The sequence below is a fragment of the Rhineura floridana genome, chromosome 11 (genome assembly GCF_030035675.1).
Source record: "Rhineura floridana isolate rRhiFlo1 chromosome 11, rRhiFlo1.hap2, whole genome shotgun sequence".
Taxonomy (NCBI): Eukaryota; Metazoa; Chordata; class Lepidosauria; order Squamata; family Rhineuridae; genus Rhineura; species Rhineura floridana.
The window spans coordinates 24,624,585-24,644,087 of NC_084490.1; the positions used below are offsets into that span (position 1 = coordinate 24,624,585).

Sequence of the window (19,503 nt, forward strand, 5' to 3'; positions counted from 1 at the left end):
AAGGTCTTTACCCATAAACGACCGCTCTGATGGAGTTTCACCCTCTGAAAGTCCCTCTTTTCATGCCTTCTCATGTTAGGTGAGGGGGAGGCAAGCCTCAGAAGGTCCATCCAACAACAGGGCTTCACTAGGGGACAGTGCCTACTCTGCAAGTGGGATGCTGATTGGCGGGGAGGTGTTTGAAGTGCCAGGTGGGGATTCCTGCACAGTCGGCATTGGTGCTTCCCAATGGTCCAGGCGGGGAGCTTGCTGGCTCAATGGGGGGGCAGCCATGGGAGGCTGTGGGCTGTCAGAGCCCACCCTTATTCCAACGTCCCTAGGAATCTCATCCTCATCTAACTCCTCTCCCTGATCTAACTCTCCCTGCATCTGGGGTGCAACACTATAGTTAAACAAGCTGCCAATAGTAGATGTCCAATCAATGGCTTTTCCATCCAACTATGTTGGTACTTGCAAAGAAGTTGAGGGGTGCCACTTGCGGGGTCCTGTCCAATTTCCAGAATATCTGAGCCTATGGACACAACCACCACATATGGTGGTATCTTCCTTGGTCTTGGCAGCCCTCCAGCAATGACCAGACAAATCTAGGTTTACATACCACCTGTGGTATGTCAACCCAATTCAGGAGCCTTGCAGATTGATTCATTAGGGCTTTAAAACATATTAAAACACGTGGTTGGGAGATGGGGGAGAAGGAGATGCAGGTAGGCTGTGTGCACATCTCCCTCCCCCCCATCTCTGTCAGACCCCCCCCTTTAACAGCCATGGCTCATTCCAGGTGGACCTGATCTGTCCTGGGATGATCTGGGGTTGCCTCAACACAATCAAGCTGAATCCCAGGTCACCCCAAACTGGCCCAATTTGGTTTGAAATTTGGAATTTTTCCTGTTCTAGTGGGATTACCTCCTGAGTCTGTATGTCATTCAGTGCTTTTGTGAACAGAACACTTCAGATGTGTACAAAAACTTTATAATATTGTAGACTTTATCCCTTCATGCCTGTTTTGCACGTTTTAATTTTTTTATGCTTTTTAATAATCTTTTCTACTTCCGTTTAATTTCTTGTTCTGTTGCTCCTTTGTCCTCTACTTTGAATTTTGGTAATTCAATCTGTTTCATTTTTTTGTCTTCTTATGTATACACCTCTTTATAATAACCAATGAATTCTTGTTCAATATCTGTTTGATTGATGGAGTTTTCTGAGTTTTTATAGATGTAATTAAAGCTTTTTCTTGCTTTTTAAAAATGTATTAGCCAACAGCATACAACTCATTACTTTTTAAGAAAACAACAACTTTTGTTTGGTGTATAGTATGTGTCTATATATAGGTTGTGAATCCATAATATCAATTTTCTTTAGTTCTTTTAAGTAGAAGTGAGTGGCATTTAGTAGTATTTAAAAGGCATTCTTCCTTTGTGTGTAATTAATATACATATACTGTAGATCATACTGCCACATTCTCTGCTGGACCCAGAGAAGTAGATATTGCCACCACACCCGCAAAAAAGACTCAGATACATAATATTGGTGTAATGTTATATTTATTCAAATATAACAAACCCCTTTGGGGGAACTGCAGTCGAATTGACTGAATTAACCAAATTAAACCAAATCCAAACCAAGTCAAACCAAATTCAAGCCGCTTGAGCAGGTGAGGGCTAAACTCCATCTGGTAGGGCATAATCCCTCCAGTCCCCTGAGCATACCAGCAGCCATCGGCTGTGGCTCCCCAGCCAAGGATGGGGAAGCAAATCCATCCCTCCTTGCTGGCTGAGCCTTGGGTGTGCAGCCCACCTCCGCGTCATGGCCCCACTTTCTTGGCATTCACCCCAATGTGCAAGTCAGGTCACCAGTGTGCCCCCCAGGCTCCCCCATGCATAAAGCACTGGTGGTTCCCTAAAACGAGCTCTTTGACCAATAATGCCTCAGTATACCTGTCGTTTTCCCCTCTTCTTCTTCACCTGCCCGAACTCCATGCCAGTAACGCAAGCTGACCTCACCACACCAAAAGCCAAATGAATCAAATCCTTGCAGTATGAAGTAGGCAAAATGTGAGGGAACTGAAATCAGAGCCCCACCAAAAAATTTCTACTCAGCCCCAATATGGCAGGTGGCAAAGACCATATGGGAGGGAGGGAGGGTGGGTGCAGCGAAAAGGCAAAGGCTAATTTAGGGGAGGGGCTGGCTTCTAAGCCATGCTCAGTCCCTATCCTGATTGGCCATATGGCCTCACCCCATGGAATTTCTCCTGCAATATCTTCTTATGAGTGAAGGGGGGGTGGAGGCAAACATTCCTCCGCCACATGCGGGAACAATATTATTGGGCTATAGGGACCAATTGTCTGACAATATGAGGCAGCTTCATATTTTCGCTTGGGAGCCTCACTTATAAGGAATGAGGGCCAATGTGGTGCAGTGGGTAGAACATCAGACTAGAAAGGGGAGAGCCAGTTTCAACTCACCCTACAAGTCTTGGGCCAGTGTCTTTCTCTTAACCTAACTTACCTTACAGGATTATTGTGACAACAAAATGGGGTGCGGATATTTCAGACTACAAATGTTTTAGATAGCAAAATAATGTTGGTATGACTGAGGGAATTAAAAGGGAATAGCTATAAGACTCTCTACCATTTGGAAGAGTGGGACTGGGTAGATATGGGTGCTTCTTGCTGGTGTTCTGTTCTTACTCATGACACACAATAATGTTTTTACTGACTGGTGTGCCCTCTATGCCTTCCATGTTACCCTAGAGGCTAAAAGGTGCTTCTCAGGTCATATTGGGGTTTTAAAATAATTCCATTTTCTTGTAATTTACAGATTCTCTACTGAGTCCTCTGAGTATGGAGAAACTACTCCCTTGTTTCTGGATGTTTTGCTCCAAAACTGAAAGCCACTTGACAATTATAGTAAAAGACACATACCGTATACCCAAATTATGATATTTTTTTCCTTATTAGTTGTTCCCTGTTGTTTAACTCAGGCCTCAACACAATAATATAGTATTTGGGGAAAAAGATGAAACCCAGCAACCCAGCACTAGAGGCTAAAATAGAGAAGATCTCCACAGCTACCATGTATTTGCCCTTTGCGCTCAGATAGGTTGGAACAAAGGACAACCATACACTGCAAAAGATCAACATGCTGAAAGTGATGAACTTGGCTTCATTGAAACTGTCAGGTAACTTTCTGGTAAGGAAAGCCACAGTGAAGCTGACAGTAGCCAGGAAGCCCATGTAGCTCAGAACACAGTAAAACATTGTAGCTGAGCCCTCATTACATTCTAATACAATTTCATTAGTTAATGAATGCACATCAGTACATGGGAATGGGGGAGCTGTGGCCCACCACACAGTACAAATGACTGTTTGAATAAAGGAGCAGAAAAGAACAATGGAGTTGGCCATTCTTTTCCCCACCCACTTCCTCATCCTGGATCCTGGGTTTGTAGCCATGAAAGCCAGAAACACTGTAATGGTTTTCGCCAATACACAGGAAATAGCAACTGAAAAGATGATGCCAAAAGCTGTTTGTCGGAGGAGGTAAGTCACCTTCTCAGGCTGGCCAATGAATAGCAATGCACAAAGGAAGCACAGCAGGAGGGTGATGAGGAGAGTATAGGTTAGGCCTCTGTTGTTGGCAATGATAATAGGAGTGTCGTGATGCTTCATAAATGTTCCTAACACCAAAACTGTGATCAAAGACAAGAAAAGAGTGAAAGAAATTAAGCTTATTCCCAAAGGTTCTTTGTGAGACAAAAAGGTCACAGTCTTGGGAATGCAGAAATCATGATTCTTGCTTGGATAACTTCTCTCTGCACATTTATGGCAATCATGCATGTCTGGAAAAAAGTAGTCTTAATCTCATGAACATGGTACAAATCTCTACAAATGACATAGCTTTATCTCAGAAAGGTAAGATTCTTCCTAGGCCTGCATCAGACTCACTGCCATCATTTTGCCACCTCAATCTGCAGTTGATGAGGTGAAAGGAAGAGTTTCCATTTCTTGAAACATCTTGGGACCTGAACTGGTTTGTATATAACACCATGCCATGATTTAAGAAATCATCGGTGAATAATAGTGATGGTTTGTTAAACTATGACTTAGCTTAAGTGTGAACCCTGCCCAGTGACTTAACTATGGTTTGTCTGAGTATTAACAGTAGCTTGTCAGTGAAGCATTCTCAAGTTCTTAACTAGCCTTAACCATCCAGGATGACCATTGGTCCCTCCTAAATATCACAGACTCTTCCCCCTTCAGCAACTTCACATTTCAGACATGGAGCACTGCCTGGCTAGTGATGACCCATGACAGGGCCTTTTCAGTGAGGTGCCCTCCCCAGTGAGGTGAGTTTGGCTAAATCACTATTATTATATCACCATCTCTGTTATCTTTTTGGCGTCTGTTGAAGACCTTCCTCTTTCAACAAGCCTTTTAAGTTGAGACTTTATCCTAGTCTGCTTCTGTGTTGGAATTGCTTTTTAATATGTTTTTAAACCTTTTTTTAAAAAATAAACAATGTTTTTTTAAAAAAAATTAAGATGTCTTCAAAGCTTTTTTAAAGAATGTTTTTAAAGTTGTTTAGTTTTAATGTATTTTAAAGTCTGTTTTTATGATGTTTTAAAATGTTTTTAGTGCTTTTGTTTGCAGCCCTGGGGAGGAAGGGTGGGATATTAATCAAATAAATAAATAAATAAATAAATAAATAAATAAATATTATCTTTCAGGAGGAATTTGTAAACATTTCTGTTTATCCAGGCATTTGATGGCTGAAGGAGACTGTTCCTGGCAAGCTGAAGATCTCTGATGAAAGAGAGTTTTTAGCTGTGTTTTAGAATATTTTTAAACTGTGCTTTATAATATTTAAACTGTGTTTTAGAATGTTTTTAACTGTTTTTAGTGTGCTTTTCTTATCAAATGATTTTGCTTATGTTTGCCGCCCTGGGCATCTTTGGAAGGAATGGCAGGATATAAATTCTAATTCTAATTCTAAAATAACAACAACAACAGAAGAAAATCCTGTATATATTACATTATTTTAATAATGTCTGAAAAACACCCATTCTGTTGTATAACTCTGTATGGTTCTTACCTTCTTGGTCTGAAATCTTCCCTTCCGGGCAAGGGATGCAATCATAGCAGCAGAATGGCTCCCCCTCTTTCATTTTTTTGCTAGAACCAGGATGGCAACTCTCAGTACAAACAGAGACAGGGCATGTCTAATCCATAAAGAAAAATGAACAGTGATAGTCTGGGGAATAATGACCCTAGAATTAGTAAGGTCCCACTGTGTTTTTATATATATTTAAAATAACAAGGCATTACAGTAAATGCTTAATTGCTCCCACACCACCAAGAAAGCGTTGAGACATGAAGATTGGGAAGATGTTATATTTATTAAAATATAACAATAAATTTGGGAGAACCTGCAGACCAAATCAACCAAATTAACTGAATTAAATCTGTTTGGGCAGGTGAGGCCCAGACCCCTGGGTATGTCAACAGCCATAGGCTGTGGCCCCCCAGCCAAGCATATGGATAAATACATCCCTCTTTGCTAGATGGCCCCTGGGTGGTCTCTCACCTTGCACATCTGGGCCCCGCCATGCCAGCATTAACCAGGATGCACAAGATAGGCCCCCAGAGGCACCCCCCAGAGGCACCCCAGTCCTAAACACTGAGAGTTCCCAAAAGGGCGCCCCTAATCCTATAACTGCCTCAGTATACCTCATACTAACCCTCCAACCTGCTCATCTACCCAAACTCCATGTCAACTGGCAGAAGCCCTGCCACTCAAGAAGCCAATTGAATTAAACCCTGCAGTATGGTGTAGGCAAACCAAAGGGGAGGCTAAGTATGACTCCCTCCAAAAAATTCCTACTCAGCCCCTAAATGGTGACTAGCTAAACTCATACTGAAAGGGTGGGAGGGAGGGCACTGCAAGGAAACAAAGAGGGAGACTGGAGGCCGGAGCAAACTTTAAAAGCCTTGCTCGCCACCCCTCCCGCAATGGATCAAAGGTCACATGTGACCTTCCTCCTCCTTTGGACTGAGCCACCTGTGTCTTTCTTGAAATGGGGTGGTGGAGGCAAAGTCGCCCCCACTGAAAGTGGGAATGGCAATAGGCTCAATGCTATTTTTCTTTATTAAAACAATGAAGAATTACCTTGTTTTAAAAATACAGTGTAAACACTGATAATGGGTATGTCCATTTTGCTATTTTTAGAGTCTCAGCTTAATTTAGCACTAACCTGATAACGATTCCAAATCTGTGTTAGATATAACAGTTTTTTAAATAAACAAATATATTCAGGAGTTACAGGGCTTGTGTTTCATATATATACATATTGTCTTTTTACTTAGATTTTTCATATGATTCTTGTATAATTCTTAAGTACTTCTGGATAATGGTTCTGTGATTATGGTTCTTAGAAATACAAAATGCAAAGACATCAAGTAGATCATGAGTGAGGAAACTTATTTCAGCCTAAGGGTCACATTCCCTTATTGGCAATCTTCCAAGGGCCACATGCCAGTGTGGGTGGTGCCAGAAGCAAAAGTGGATAGAACAATGAATGTTAACTTCACCTTTGTACAGGAAGCGAATTCTACATATGTTCACACATCCCTCTCTGTACTCCATCCATCCAAATACATATTTCAGCCAGTCAAAAGCATTTGGGAGGTGAAGCAAGGTGAGTGAGGGGTGTGGCATGGGCAGAGTTGCAAGGGCCAGATAGAGTGGGCTGGAGGACTGCATTCAATCCTCATGCCTGAGGTTCCTCAACCATAAAGTAGACATTGCCAGTACATATATATGAGCTGTGACTACACATTCAAGATAACATCTGTTTCAGTTGAATGCATGAAGTTTGGCAGAACCTTGAATCAATTGTGCTTTTATGTATATTCAAATAATAGAAATATAATCAAATTCTATTCTAAATCTTCCAAATTTCTCAGTAAATAAAGTCAAGAGCAGAGCAATCAGAACAATATTTGAATATTAGGCAGGCACCATCTCTGCTTTCTTTTTGGCGCCTTTTGAAGACTTTCCTTTTTCAATAAGCCTTTTAAGTTGAGACCTATCCCACTCTGCATCTGTGTCAGAATTGTTTATGTTTTTAATAATGTTTTAACCCTTTTTTAAAGTTGTTTTTTTTTAAAAAATGTTTTTAATGCTGTTTTGTTTTAATGAATTTTAAGATCTGTTTTTATGATCTTTAAAGTGTTTTAGTGCTTTGTTTGCCACCCTGGGCTCCTGCTGGGAGGAAGGGTGGTATACAAATTAAATAAATAAATAAATAATAATAATAAACAAAAAAACACACGTGGGTCCTCATCTTGTTCATCAATTCATGCATTGTGCTTATTTCAATCAAAACCAAGATTTTATAGGGACCTATTGCTGTCAAATAAAATTAATTTTACACATCACTACTAACAGAAATGTTAATACAAAATGGGAAGACTTTCATAATTGCCTACAGTTAGATCCTACCTGGTTAAACCAGGTGTGCCAGCTTATGGCATCCTCATTGATGGTGAAAGCTTGTCCTGGAGGACCATAGGGACCCATCCTTCCAACTTTCACTCTGTGAAAGGATTGGTTTGAAGAAACAATCCAGTTGATAATATCATATCCAGCTACTAATTCACCATTATGGTTGAATGAAACCTTGTCTCCAGCACTATTGTTAAATGAGACATTTTTCAGAAAACGATGGAACTAAATTGAAAAGGAAAAGACAATAATTTAGGAAAGGCTATAGCATATTTTTTGTCAATCAAGATCTAACGGCCACAGAAGCAGCAGAATGATGCCATGGAAAGTTTGGGGTGAGAGAAGATTGATGGAAGAAGTGCTCACTCTTTATGACAAAGAGGCAGCAGCAGTGAATATGACATGACATGACATGAATATCAAAATTTCAACAGTGTATGATGATAAGATTAAGTTCACAGAAATATTTGGCCAAACTTTTTTCACAACATTCAGGAATTAGTGGAGGGGAGAATTCTTCCAAAGCTGGATGAAGCATACAAATGTTTGGGTAGAAGGACCTTTAGAGTAGTAGCACCAACACTTTGGAATTCCCTTGCCTTAAATATTAGACAGGAGCCATCGCTGTTATCTTTTTGGCGCCTACTGAAGAGCTTCCTCTTTCAACAAGCCTTTTCAGTAGAGACCTTATCCCAGTCTGCATGTGTGCTAAAACTGCTTTTATGATGTTTTTAAACCTATTTTTTAAAGATTTTTTAAAGATGTGATGTTTTGTTTTAGTATGTTTTAAAGTCTTTTGTTTGTAAAATCGTTTAGAGCGCTTTCAGTTTTAGTTTGCCGCCCTGGGCTCCTTCTGGGAGAAGGGCAGGATATAAATTTAATAAATAGATAATTACATAAAGTATTAGATAAGATGGGCTGAGTGTGGATTTTCTCTCTCACACTCACTTTTACTTTTTTAAAAACTAAACAACTTATCTAGGATTGGATCTGGTAATCTTTTCTCCCCAGTAATATCTCTGGGAATTATGTTGTGCCATTATGAAGAGTCACTAGAAACTAGATTCAAAGCAATCAGCTGGCAGGAATGGTGGCTTAGTATTTTTATAGTGGGGAAAAGAGTAGGGAGAAAAAAACCCACACTTGGACCTCCTCCGTTGATATTTCTAGTAACATTCCCCTCCACAAAATTCCCTAAAATTCTTTGCCCCCCACAAATGCTCCTTCAAAGGGGAACAAAGCTACATCAAAGAGGAAACTGATAATGCCTGGCCCTAGTTTACAGCCTAAAAAAAAGAGAAGGCAAATTGAGATATGAAATGTGGACTTTAATTTCTTGCTAGTGGGAGAAGGAATGAAGGTGCGACTGTGAACAGATTTAGAGTTTGTGTGTCCAGTTTTCTACATAGATTGGAACCTGTTGGAATACCCCAGAAACGATGCTCTCCTATATGAGGAAGTTAAGTGCATTACCTGCCATAGCTGTTGGTCCTGAAGCTTTTGTCCTTTAGCATCCACCAGAACTCTGTGTTTGGCTCTAGATAAAGACGTGGCATGTAAAGCATGGGCCAGAGCATAGACACCATTATAGATGCTATAGCTGTGGCCAGTCATACTTATTTCAAAAAAAGATCCAGGAAGGCTCTCCAGTTGTTCCTCCCCAGTGCAAACATCCCTCTCTCCATCACCCTCAACGGAATTTGAAAATACACAGCCAAAAGCCTGTTGCCAGAAGTCCCTGATAAAACCATCTTCAGTTGTGCTGGCTTTCTGCTCTTAATAAATCCTGGTTGGTCATTTGAGTGAACTGCAAAGGCCAAAGTCCCATGGAATATTTTTGTATCCCAAGTCTTTTGATAGACCAGTGAACTGAACTCCACTTGGGCTGTTGTTATCCACACTATACCTTTGGCTTTATTTTGCACGTATTCAAGTTCTGATAGATATGGAAACCACATGAAAAATGTCATGGAATAAGATTCTCCATAGAGCACCATGACATTGGCTATGCTGCTCATCACTTACTCATGTATTTTTGCCCCCTGTTGCAGCATGTCATATCCTTCAGTGGCAAAGGTAAATTTGGGCATCTTTTCTAAAAAGGCAAAACAGACACCACCCTCTCAGTGGTGGAAGCACAGTTTGCACAAATCTTTCTCCATTTTCACTGTCCATAATTATGACCCCAATCCATGTCCACTTAAAATGCAGAAGCAAAGAGAGGATCCCAGCAAACTGGCGGGCTTCCTGAGGAGCCACCTGGAAGAAAGGAAGTCCCGGGGTTTTATCATTCATCTCTGGAACAGAACCATATATTAGCTAAAGAGAGATTAGGGTAGGGTGGAAAGAGAATAATAGTAGTATTCATTTATGGCATTTGTATGCCTCCCCATGATACAAAGTTCTCTGGACATCTTACAATAAATAATAAAACACCATGTCAATATAAAATAAACAATAAAACCATCAAACTGAAACTAAAACTAATATGGGCCTCCTGCAGAAAGCATCTTATCAGGAGGTCCGTTCTGCACAACGTAGGAAGCAGATCTTTAGTGTTGTGGCACCGACACTTTGGAATTCCCTCCCTTTAAATATTAGACAGGCACCGTTTCTGTTATTTTTTTGGCACCTACTGAAGATTTTCCTCTTTCAACAAGCCTTTTAAGTAGAGACCTTATCCCAGTCTGGGAAGTCCTGGTATTTTATTATTCATCACTGGAGCAGAGCCATATATTTATTTTATTTTATTTATTTATTAAATTTATTAGTCGCCCATCTGGCTGGTTGTCCAGCCACTCTGGGCGACATACAACATAAAAACATACAAATACATGAAAACATTAAAAATCTCAACAATAATAATAAAACCTAAGTCTATATTAGCTAAAGAGATATTAGGGTAGGGTGGAAAAAGAATAGTAGTATTCATTTATGACATTTGTATGCCTTTCCATGATACAAAGTTCTCTGGACACCTTACAATAAATAATAAAACACCATGTCGATACAAAATAAATGATAAAACAAACTAAAACTAAATATGGAATGGCCTCCTGCAGATACCGTTTTATCAGGAGGGCCATTGTGCACAACATAGGAAGTGGATCTTTAGTGTTGTGGCACTTACACTTTGGGATTACCTCCTCTTAAATATTAGACAGGCACCATCTCTGTTATCTTTTCAGTACCTACTGAAGACCTTCCTCTTTCAACAAGCCTTTTAAGTAGAAACCATATCCCAGTCTGTGTTGGAATTGCTTTTTAATATGTTTTTAAAGCTTTTTAAAAAGATGTTTTTAAAGATGTTTTGCTTTAATATTTTTTAAAGTCTGTTTTTAAGTTGTTTCAGAGTGTTTTTAGTGTTTTGTTTGATGCCCTGGGCTCCTACTGGGAGGAAGGGCAGGATATACTGTAGCTTTAATAAATAAATAATACCATAATTAATGGACATTATATCAGCAGCCTTTACAACCATCCTGAATGGTAGTTCAATTTATAGTTGCTGGCCTAATGCCAGCTAATAGGTTCATGCAGGGCCAGCACCAGGCATACCATGGCCCTTGGGCACCAGCCTGTCCCAGGCCCTGGCACCTGCATGCACACCCCACCTACCTTTCCCTTGAAGTGAATGCTGCCCACACTGTGCGAGCATGCCTACAATCAAACAAGATGGTGGCCGAGGCTTCCCTAAGGGAATTATGCCTCTGTCACCATCTTGGTTGATGGCAGGCATGTGTGCTACGTGTGTGCATACCTGCCATCAACCAAGATGGCAGCAGGGGCATCAGCTCCTTAGGGAAACCTCAGCCGCCATCTTGGTTGATGGCAAGCATGCACCTGCAGTGCGGCCAGCATTCACTTCAAGGGAAAGGTAGGTGGGGCATGCAGGTGGGTGTCACAGTAGGGGGTGATTGGGAGCTCCTTCTCTGTGATCCGTGGCAGCTTCAGCTCCTGAACCTGCCATGGATTGCAGAGAGGGAGCTCCCAGGCACCCTAAGGAGGGACCCTCTAGGGGCCTTTGGTCAGGGCCCAATCTGGCTGCCCTCTGGCACTGGCACTAGGTTCACGACTAATGGAGGAACTACACTCGCTCAAAATATTTGGCTCAAAATCTCCACTCTTTTACTGCTATACTGTACAAGAAGCCACAGGTTAAAATTCTCAGAATGAATTATGAAGTTGTTAAGATCTATGTGTATTCATACAAATTTCAAGTTACAGCCAACCAAGAATTCAGTTTATTTAGTGAAGATGCAACAACCTCTATTAATGCAACAACCCTTTCTCAGCTGCATTCACACTCAATGTCCTTTCTTTAACCAGTTTATGAACCTTTTTATTATAAGGAAAGAGTTGATATGTCTTCAGTAGGGATGGGATCTGTTAATTGGTGCCACTTCAAAAGCATTCTGTCGAGCTAACAGGCAGTATTGATTCGAGTTTGTTCTTTGTCTGCTTTCTGCTGATTTTACCGTTCTTATTTTTCCTCTCTCCAAAAATATTGATATTAATATTGTTATTTTATTCCAAAAATATTGATATTAATATGTATGTTTTCTTTCAAAATATTGATATTTTGAAAGGAAATATTGATAAATGAAAGAAAATACCAGTATTTTGAAAGAAAATAGTGATAATCTTTGATAGTTTGAAATAAAGTATTGATAATTTGAAATAAAATATTGATAAAGAAAAGGAAAGCAGTTTTGCAGCTGCCTTCTTCGCAGCTGTGACTAAGGCTGATCAGTTTTTACATTAGCAAGCAGAGACTGGCTAAGGAGGAGAGTAGCTTTCAGTGCCCTCCCACCTCCTCGTACAGTCAACTGGTTGAGACTTATCTTTTGTATTGGAGTGGTGGTGGGGTGGCAGAGAGAGAGAGAGAGTGAGAGAGCTGTAATGCTATGCTGTGAGTAAAAACAGTACAAGAACAATATATTCGAGGGAATATTTGAGGGGGGGGAACCAGTGTTGGGGAAAAGCCACTGAAGTTCAGAGCAAACAGGATCACTCTGCAATGATGGAGAATATGCAGACCACTGAAAAATCCATTGCTAAATCCAAATTCAGTGAAATTCCTGCCCATCCCTAGTCCTAGGGCTTTAGTACATTACTTATAATTTGCATTTCTGCATAAGCACTATAGGATTGCTATAGGGCTCGAAGGATCCCCAGTACTCCCCCTGCCCCTTTTGTGTCCATTGAGATGTGCACATAAATAGTGCACCCTTAAGCACATCCTTCCTCTCACCTGGACACATGCAGCTCAGATCCTGAGCTTTTTGTTGCTAGTTCAATTAAAATCAGGATCTGCTAAATAATATAGGGTTCCTATCTATAGATCAGAAGCAGCTCAGAGGCTGGGACAGCGCATTAGCTTGTTGCCAGATGTTGCTAATGCTTACCAGGAGGGAGAGGGGTGAAGTATTATGGAGGTTGGTACAGTGTAAAGACCACTCAGTGAACCATTTCTTTAATGGATGTTAGAATTTCCCCCCTAATTTGTGAATGAACTGTGAAGATTGTTTTTCTTGATATTCACAGAAAAGGTCTATAACCTCCAATTCTGTCTCCAAGCCCCCAAATTAGTATGAATTAAATTATCACTCCAAGGAAGTATGAGTTAAATCCCTATTTCTCATACAGACTCACAAAGGTATCTTACCTGTGGAATCTTATAGATATCCAAGATAGTTGCCACATGAAAGGAGATTTGGGCATCCAGTCCCCCTATGACTGCAATTAGATTATTCTGGGTATCACATGTGTAGTTGGGGACAAATTTCTCCAAAGTGGATAAAAGTAGCATTATGGCATGATATGTCTTCCTTGCATTACCATAGCTGTCATAGATGCGGAAACCCAAAGTGAGGTTGGGTAAGATCTCAGAGTTTTCATTGATCTCCTTCACTGCAAAGGCCAAGGCCAGAATGTGCTGGTAATTCTTAGGCACGACACTAGAAAGAGAGTTTCATTCTATATCAGATGGATTTTCCACACAGATTAAATATACCAGTGTGGCGTAGTGGTTAAGGTGTTGGACTATGACCTGGGAGACGAGGGTTCGAATCCCCACATAGCCATGAAGCTGACTGGGTGACCTTTGGCCAGTCACTGCCTCTCAGCCTCATGAAAACCCTATTCATAGGGTAGACATAAGTCGGAATCAACTTGAAGGCAGTACATTTATATTGTTTAAGTTATTTGTCATTGTGCTTGTTGCTATTAAAAGGTGATGAGTGTATTTTTCTCCCTCAAAGTAGTCATGACTTTGTATCCCCTATTATGGGTCCCAGCCCAAAATTGATATTACATATGTACTATGAAAAATTGCCATATTAAAAATGTCAGATATGTAAGAGGAGATAAAGATGGAGGTATAAGATGAGGCATAAGAGAGAAAGAGGAGGAACGAATAGAAAAGAGGGCAAAGAAAATGTAAAAAAAGTTTTAAAAGCTTTGATGCATCACACCATGAGTTTTTTTAAAAAGTTAAGAAAGAATTCAGGTCACATACAAATTATACATTCATAAAGATTTTGCATATTTGAAGTCTGTAAAGCAACCCCTTGGTGTAACTTTCCAAGATATACAATCTAGCCCAGAGGATTATTTATGTAAGATCAGTAAGTTTTGTTTGAGGAAGGACCTCATTCTTCAGTGTGTCAAACGATAGATTTCTAGCTTAATCAAGGGCCTGAGAATGGCTGTTTCCTTCTTCGGGATGTTAATCAAGGTAGGATCCACATTTTACAAAGCAAATGTAAAAAAATACTGCTGCAATTACCTTGACTCTATTTTGTGTCTTTTATTACAGTTAATATAGTTACCTACACAATGCTAGAATAGAAATATTCTGTAAATTTACATAAATAATTGGCTGAGCTGGCCATCTGTGGGATCAACTGCAAGGTAAATTATACTGATTTTATGCTGATGCTTTATTTCTCATCACATTTGCTAAATTACATCCATCTCCCTTGTTTCATGTTGGGATGTCCTGTGCTTTTCTCTCTGTGGCAAAAAGGAACACTTTTTCCCCACCCCCAAGTTTCCCTTAATTGCTTTGTTTTCTACAAGAAGCCAATGTTTTGAGGCTTCATATTATTATTATTATTATTATTATTATTATTATTATTATTATTATTATTATTATTATATCCCACCCTTCCAGCAGGGCCCAGGGCCGCAAAAAAGCACTAAAAAACCTTTGAAACATCATAAAAACAGACTTAAAACATATGTAAAAACATTTTTTAAAATAAGCTTTAAAAACATCTTTAAAATAAGAAAGAAAAGGTTCATCTATGGAACTGATCATTCCAGTTACAACATACATGGCAATAAAAACAATCAAAGGGGGGAAAAGGTAAGTCTTCTTACATAAGTTCTTCAAGCAATGCTGGTGGAGGTTTTTCAGTGAAGGGTATTGGATTGGCAGTGAAACGGGCCTGAGAAGCAATGGCTCCAAGTATGAGGTCACCAGCCTGATGATAGATGTGAAGTGGAGACTGTAGATCCTGGACACTGCATTTAAACATGTATGGCTTGCGTACCATGTGAGAAAGCAATACCAGTAGCAAGATGACAAAGAATGCCATCTTGAGTACAAGAACACTGTGATTTGGAGTCTCTGTGATTAAAGCCACCTGACTTCCATGGTAGTTTAATCTCTTGATAAGCCTGAACCTTGGAGTATAAATAAGGATTATTTCCTGTTTTCAGTCCCTCTCCATAGCTCAAAATGGTATTGGGTATATTTATGGCATCCTTTACCATCCTTGCTAATGTTCACTGAAAGTCCTCATGAGCTTTCAGAAGCAGAATTGATTACTACCTTTTGATAATACAAGAGGAAAGTACTAACTCATTCAAATCTGGGATTTCCCAGTGGAATTGCTAGATAAAGGTTGTTTTTCACATCTGCACAGACATTTTCTCTTCCGTTTAGTCAGCTAGCAGGGGACTTTTGAGCTTGCAATGACCCACAGCAAGAAAAGAATGCTGAAAAGAATAGACTGAGACTGTGATCTAGAACTGGAGAAGAATGTGTGTTTAACAATGTTCTGTCCTTAACACTTGATAGGGTGCTATTTCCATCCAATCAACTATATTTACATCCAATCTATACTTTCATATAAATCACCTTTATTGATGAGATAACTTATTTATTTATTATCTGATTTATATCCTGCCCCTCCTCCCAGCAGGAGCCCAGGGCGGCAAACAGAAGCGCCAAAAACACTTTAAAACAGCATAAAAACAAACCTTAAAATACATTAAAACAAAACAACTTTAAAAACATAAAAAAACTTTTAAAACATATTTTAAAAAGGGTTAAAAACAGTATTAAAAACATATTAACAAGCAATTCTAACACAGATGCAGACTGGGATAGGTCTCAACTTAAAAGTCTTGTTGAAAGAAGAAAGTCTTCAAAAGGAGCTGAAAAGATAGCAGAGATGGTGCCTGCCTAATATTTAAGGGGAGGGAATTCCACAGGGTAGGTGCCGCCACACTAAAGATCATTTTCCTATATTGTACAGAACGAACCTCCTGATAAGATGGTATCTGCAGAAGGCCCTCACCTGCAGACCACAGTGATCAACTGGGTATATAAGGGGTAAGATGGTCTTTCAGGTATCTTGGTCCTGAGCTGTATAGGGCTTTGTACACCAAAACTAGAACCTTGAACTTGGCCCGGTAGCAAATGGGTGGCCAGTGCAATTCTTTCAGCAGCGGGATGACATGTTAGCAATACCCTGCCCCAGTGAGCAGTCTTGCCACCGTATTTTGCACCAGCTGCAGCTTCTGGACCAACCTCAAGGGCAGCCCCACATACAGTGCATTACAGTAATCCAGCCCGGAAGTTACCAGTGCGTGGACAACAGTGGTCAGGCTATCCAGAAACGGCCGCAGCTGTTTTACCAGCCGAAGCAAACAACTAGTAAACACAGACAATCAGGCTGTAGAAGGGGGAGTGCAAAGGTGGCCAATGAGATGCCCTACAGATCTTGTTGGACTACAACTTCCATCATCCCTGACCATTGGTCATGCTGGCTAGGGCTAATGGGAGTCCAACAACATCTGGAGGGCCGCATATTGCCCATCCTTTCTGCAGAAGAAGGATTGGTGGAATGACTGAGTTAAGAGATGTCATGGAAGAGGTGAAAAGACAATGCAAGGTGACAACTCGAAGTGCAATTCACTCTGCAACTGAGAGTAGCAGAGATCAAGGCCAGAGGGAGGCTTTCCTTCTGATCTTGAGAGCTGGCCTAAGCAAGTATAGAAATTCTACCTAGGAACAAACACCCAATCAATGCATGATAGCAGTCAATAAGCCTGAAATTGGTGTCCCTTATTTGCCCGAAGAGGCAAAACAACTTTGAAATCCTTTTAATTGATTTTATATATGTAATTGTGCAATCCATATATGGATAGAAACAAACAAACCAGTGGATGCATTTATGAACGTTTTATGAATAATTCACAAAGAATGTAAAACAGAAATCAAAAGAACACTATAGACAAATGAATCTTGGGGAAGGGAAAACATAAGGAACAGTGTATTCAGGAAGGAGGGGTGCAGTTAGGATACAATGGTATGGGAAAGTAAAGTGTGAAACAATATGTATTAAAGCATCAAATAAAGTTGGTATTACATGTAAGGATGACAGTATGTAAAATGAAAATTGGATAAAATAATCTCTAATTTCAATATTTGTGCAGAGTATGTGAAAGAGAAACAGTTTCCATTATCTTTTTGGGTTTTTTTATCAGAGATTTAGATATTTTTACAACCCTTTTAAATTTTATTTATTTATTTATTTATTTATTTATTTATTTTATATCCTGCCCTTTCTCCGAGCAGGAAAATCCAGCCTTTGTTATCCCTCCATGCTGAATATGGCTGCTAAATTGCCTAGGGAAGTGGGGACAGAGAGATCTGTTTTGTTCATATTTGAATGCAAACCTAAAGTTGCACTTCCTTAACTAATATGTGAACCAGCTGGTGGAGAATGCAGCAGCTGGACTGCTGATGGGGTCAGATGGCAACAGCATGTGGCACCTCTGATAAAACATCTCCCTTGGCTGCTCATATGCTACTGGACCAGGTTTAATATTCTTCTGTTGACATACACAAGTCTGAACAACTTGGTCCAGGATGTCTTAAGGACTGCTTGAATTGTCTTTATATCCTAGCTCAGTTGTCTTTACATCCCTGCTAGTTGCCCCATGATACAGAGGCCTGACTCACCTCAACTAAAAGTCAGGCATTTAGTTTTGCTGGTCCCATGCTATGGAACACTCTTCCTGCAGAGATTTGGCAGGCGCCTACCCTTTGACTTTCAGGTGTTTCTCGAAGACCTTTTCATGCTGACAGGCCTTTACAGTTATTTAATTTGTGTTTTGATGAGCCAAATACCTTAATAATTTTCTCTATTTTTAATTTTATTGTCTAAATAATGTTTTATATTTTAATATTTAAACCACCCAGATATTTTATGATATAATGGTATAGAAATATTTACAAATAAAATAAATAAATAAACCCAAACAGCTATTATTTCAAATTCACAGTTCTCCAAATGTTGCGATTCAGTAGTCCAAACACAAAAGCATACAAAAAGCGTCCATTAGAGGAAGGCGAGCACAACATCATATATTAGTGCAAATAATGTATAAAATTCATTTTATCAGAAGGTATGGTACACGTCACTTACGGAGAGATTAACTCATAAAATTAGAGCAACACAGAATAGTACTGACGCAAACAACTTGAGTGCCATTTGGTTTTGCTTTATTATGTATGTTAATATATCAGACCAGGACTCAACACTGCCTTCAACCCATGGGCAATTACAGAGAGAAGATCTAGGCTGAAGACCACACTTAACAATTGGATATTAGCAATCAGACAAATTTTGTATGGAGCCCACCAATGAAAGGTCTCGCTTCATCTTCTTTTTACCTTTGTACATCGATGATCTTGCTCAGTTGTTTTTGCTTCTGGTTCAAAAATCAATAAAAATACTTGTAAATTGTTTGCAAAAATGGAGATCCTATTGCCACTGAAACTCTTCAGGAAAGCACCCCTCCCTTCCTAAGGCCAAAGAGAGGCTTGTGTTTTTAGTTGAGTCTGAGGAAAGGCTGGGAACTAGAGACATACAGAATGGCTGGCTCCCTGCACCATGGCTTTAGGATGCCTCCTGTAAGCCTGATGGAAAAGCAAGATCTATTGGACTGCTAATGCTTTGAACCCCCCCATCTTAAGCCTAGGTTGGAATGTGTGTAAATAAAAACTATATTTCCTAAAAGATGCCACAGTCTCTGCTGACCTTCTTTCCAAGGAAACAAAACCCTGGGCAAGTGCAGGGACCCTTGGAAATCTCTCACTGCTCAGAGATTGGGGTGGCATGCAAGAATATTATCTTGATAAACATATTAGCATTTATGTTCATTTCCCCCATTTAGGAAAGGGCCCAAAGCTCTGCATAGAAGAAAAATCAAGAAATTGTGGCATGGGATTTTTCCATTTTTGACAGATTGCCAGTTTGGTCACCTTCAATAGATGGACTATTATTTTCCAATTCTCTTATGGTATAATGCCCTTAAGATATCCAAATATTATTGTCACAAGATCTCTTGGGAGATCATGCTTGTTACTTCTGTCATCACAGATTCCCAAAAAGTCTTGATCGTTGGCCATCCCAACATAATCTGAAAGACTGCCGCACCTCTATCATTGGTCACTGGTCATGAATATATTTTAATTGTCTAGAAGGAGTCAGATACCATCTTATCAAAAACTTATGAACATTTTCTTTCAGATTCATACATAAAATAAGACAGGGAACATTCTTCCAAATCCAATGCTAATTATCTTTCAGTACTGGAATGGTTGTATGTGCTTCCCATCTTGCCTGATAACAATTCCAACATGGTTCTAAGTCTGTTATTATTGTATATCTGATCCACAGTTTCACATGACTGATTGAC

General features: G+C 39.8%; 1 protein-coding gene across 1 annotated transcript; it reads right to left on the bottom strand.

Moving 5' to 3' along the window:
• Positions 1 to 2,933: 2,933 nt before the first annotated feature.
• On the bottom strand, positions 2,934 to 15,104 carry LOC133367549 (vomeronasal type-2 receptor 26-like). Its single transcript, XM_061591640.1, has 5 exons — positions 14,887 to 15,104; positions 13,169 to 13,460; positions 7,501 to 7,728; positions 5,092 to 5,218; positions 2,934 to 3,838 (listed from the first exon to the last, which is right to left on the bottom strand). Exons 1-5 carry the CDS (start codon positions 15,102 to 15,104, stop codon positions 2,934 to 2,936), a joined length of 1,770 nt encoding a protein of 589 aa, XP_061447624.1.
• Positions 15,105 to 19,503: the final 4,399 nt, after the last annotated feature.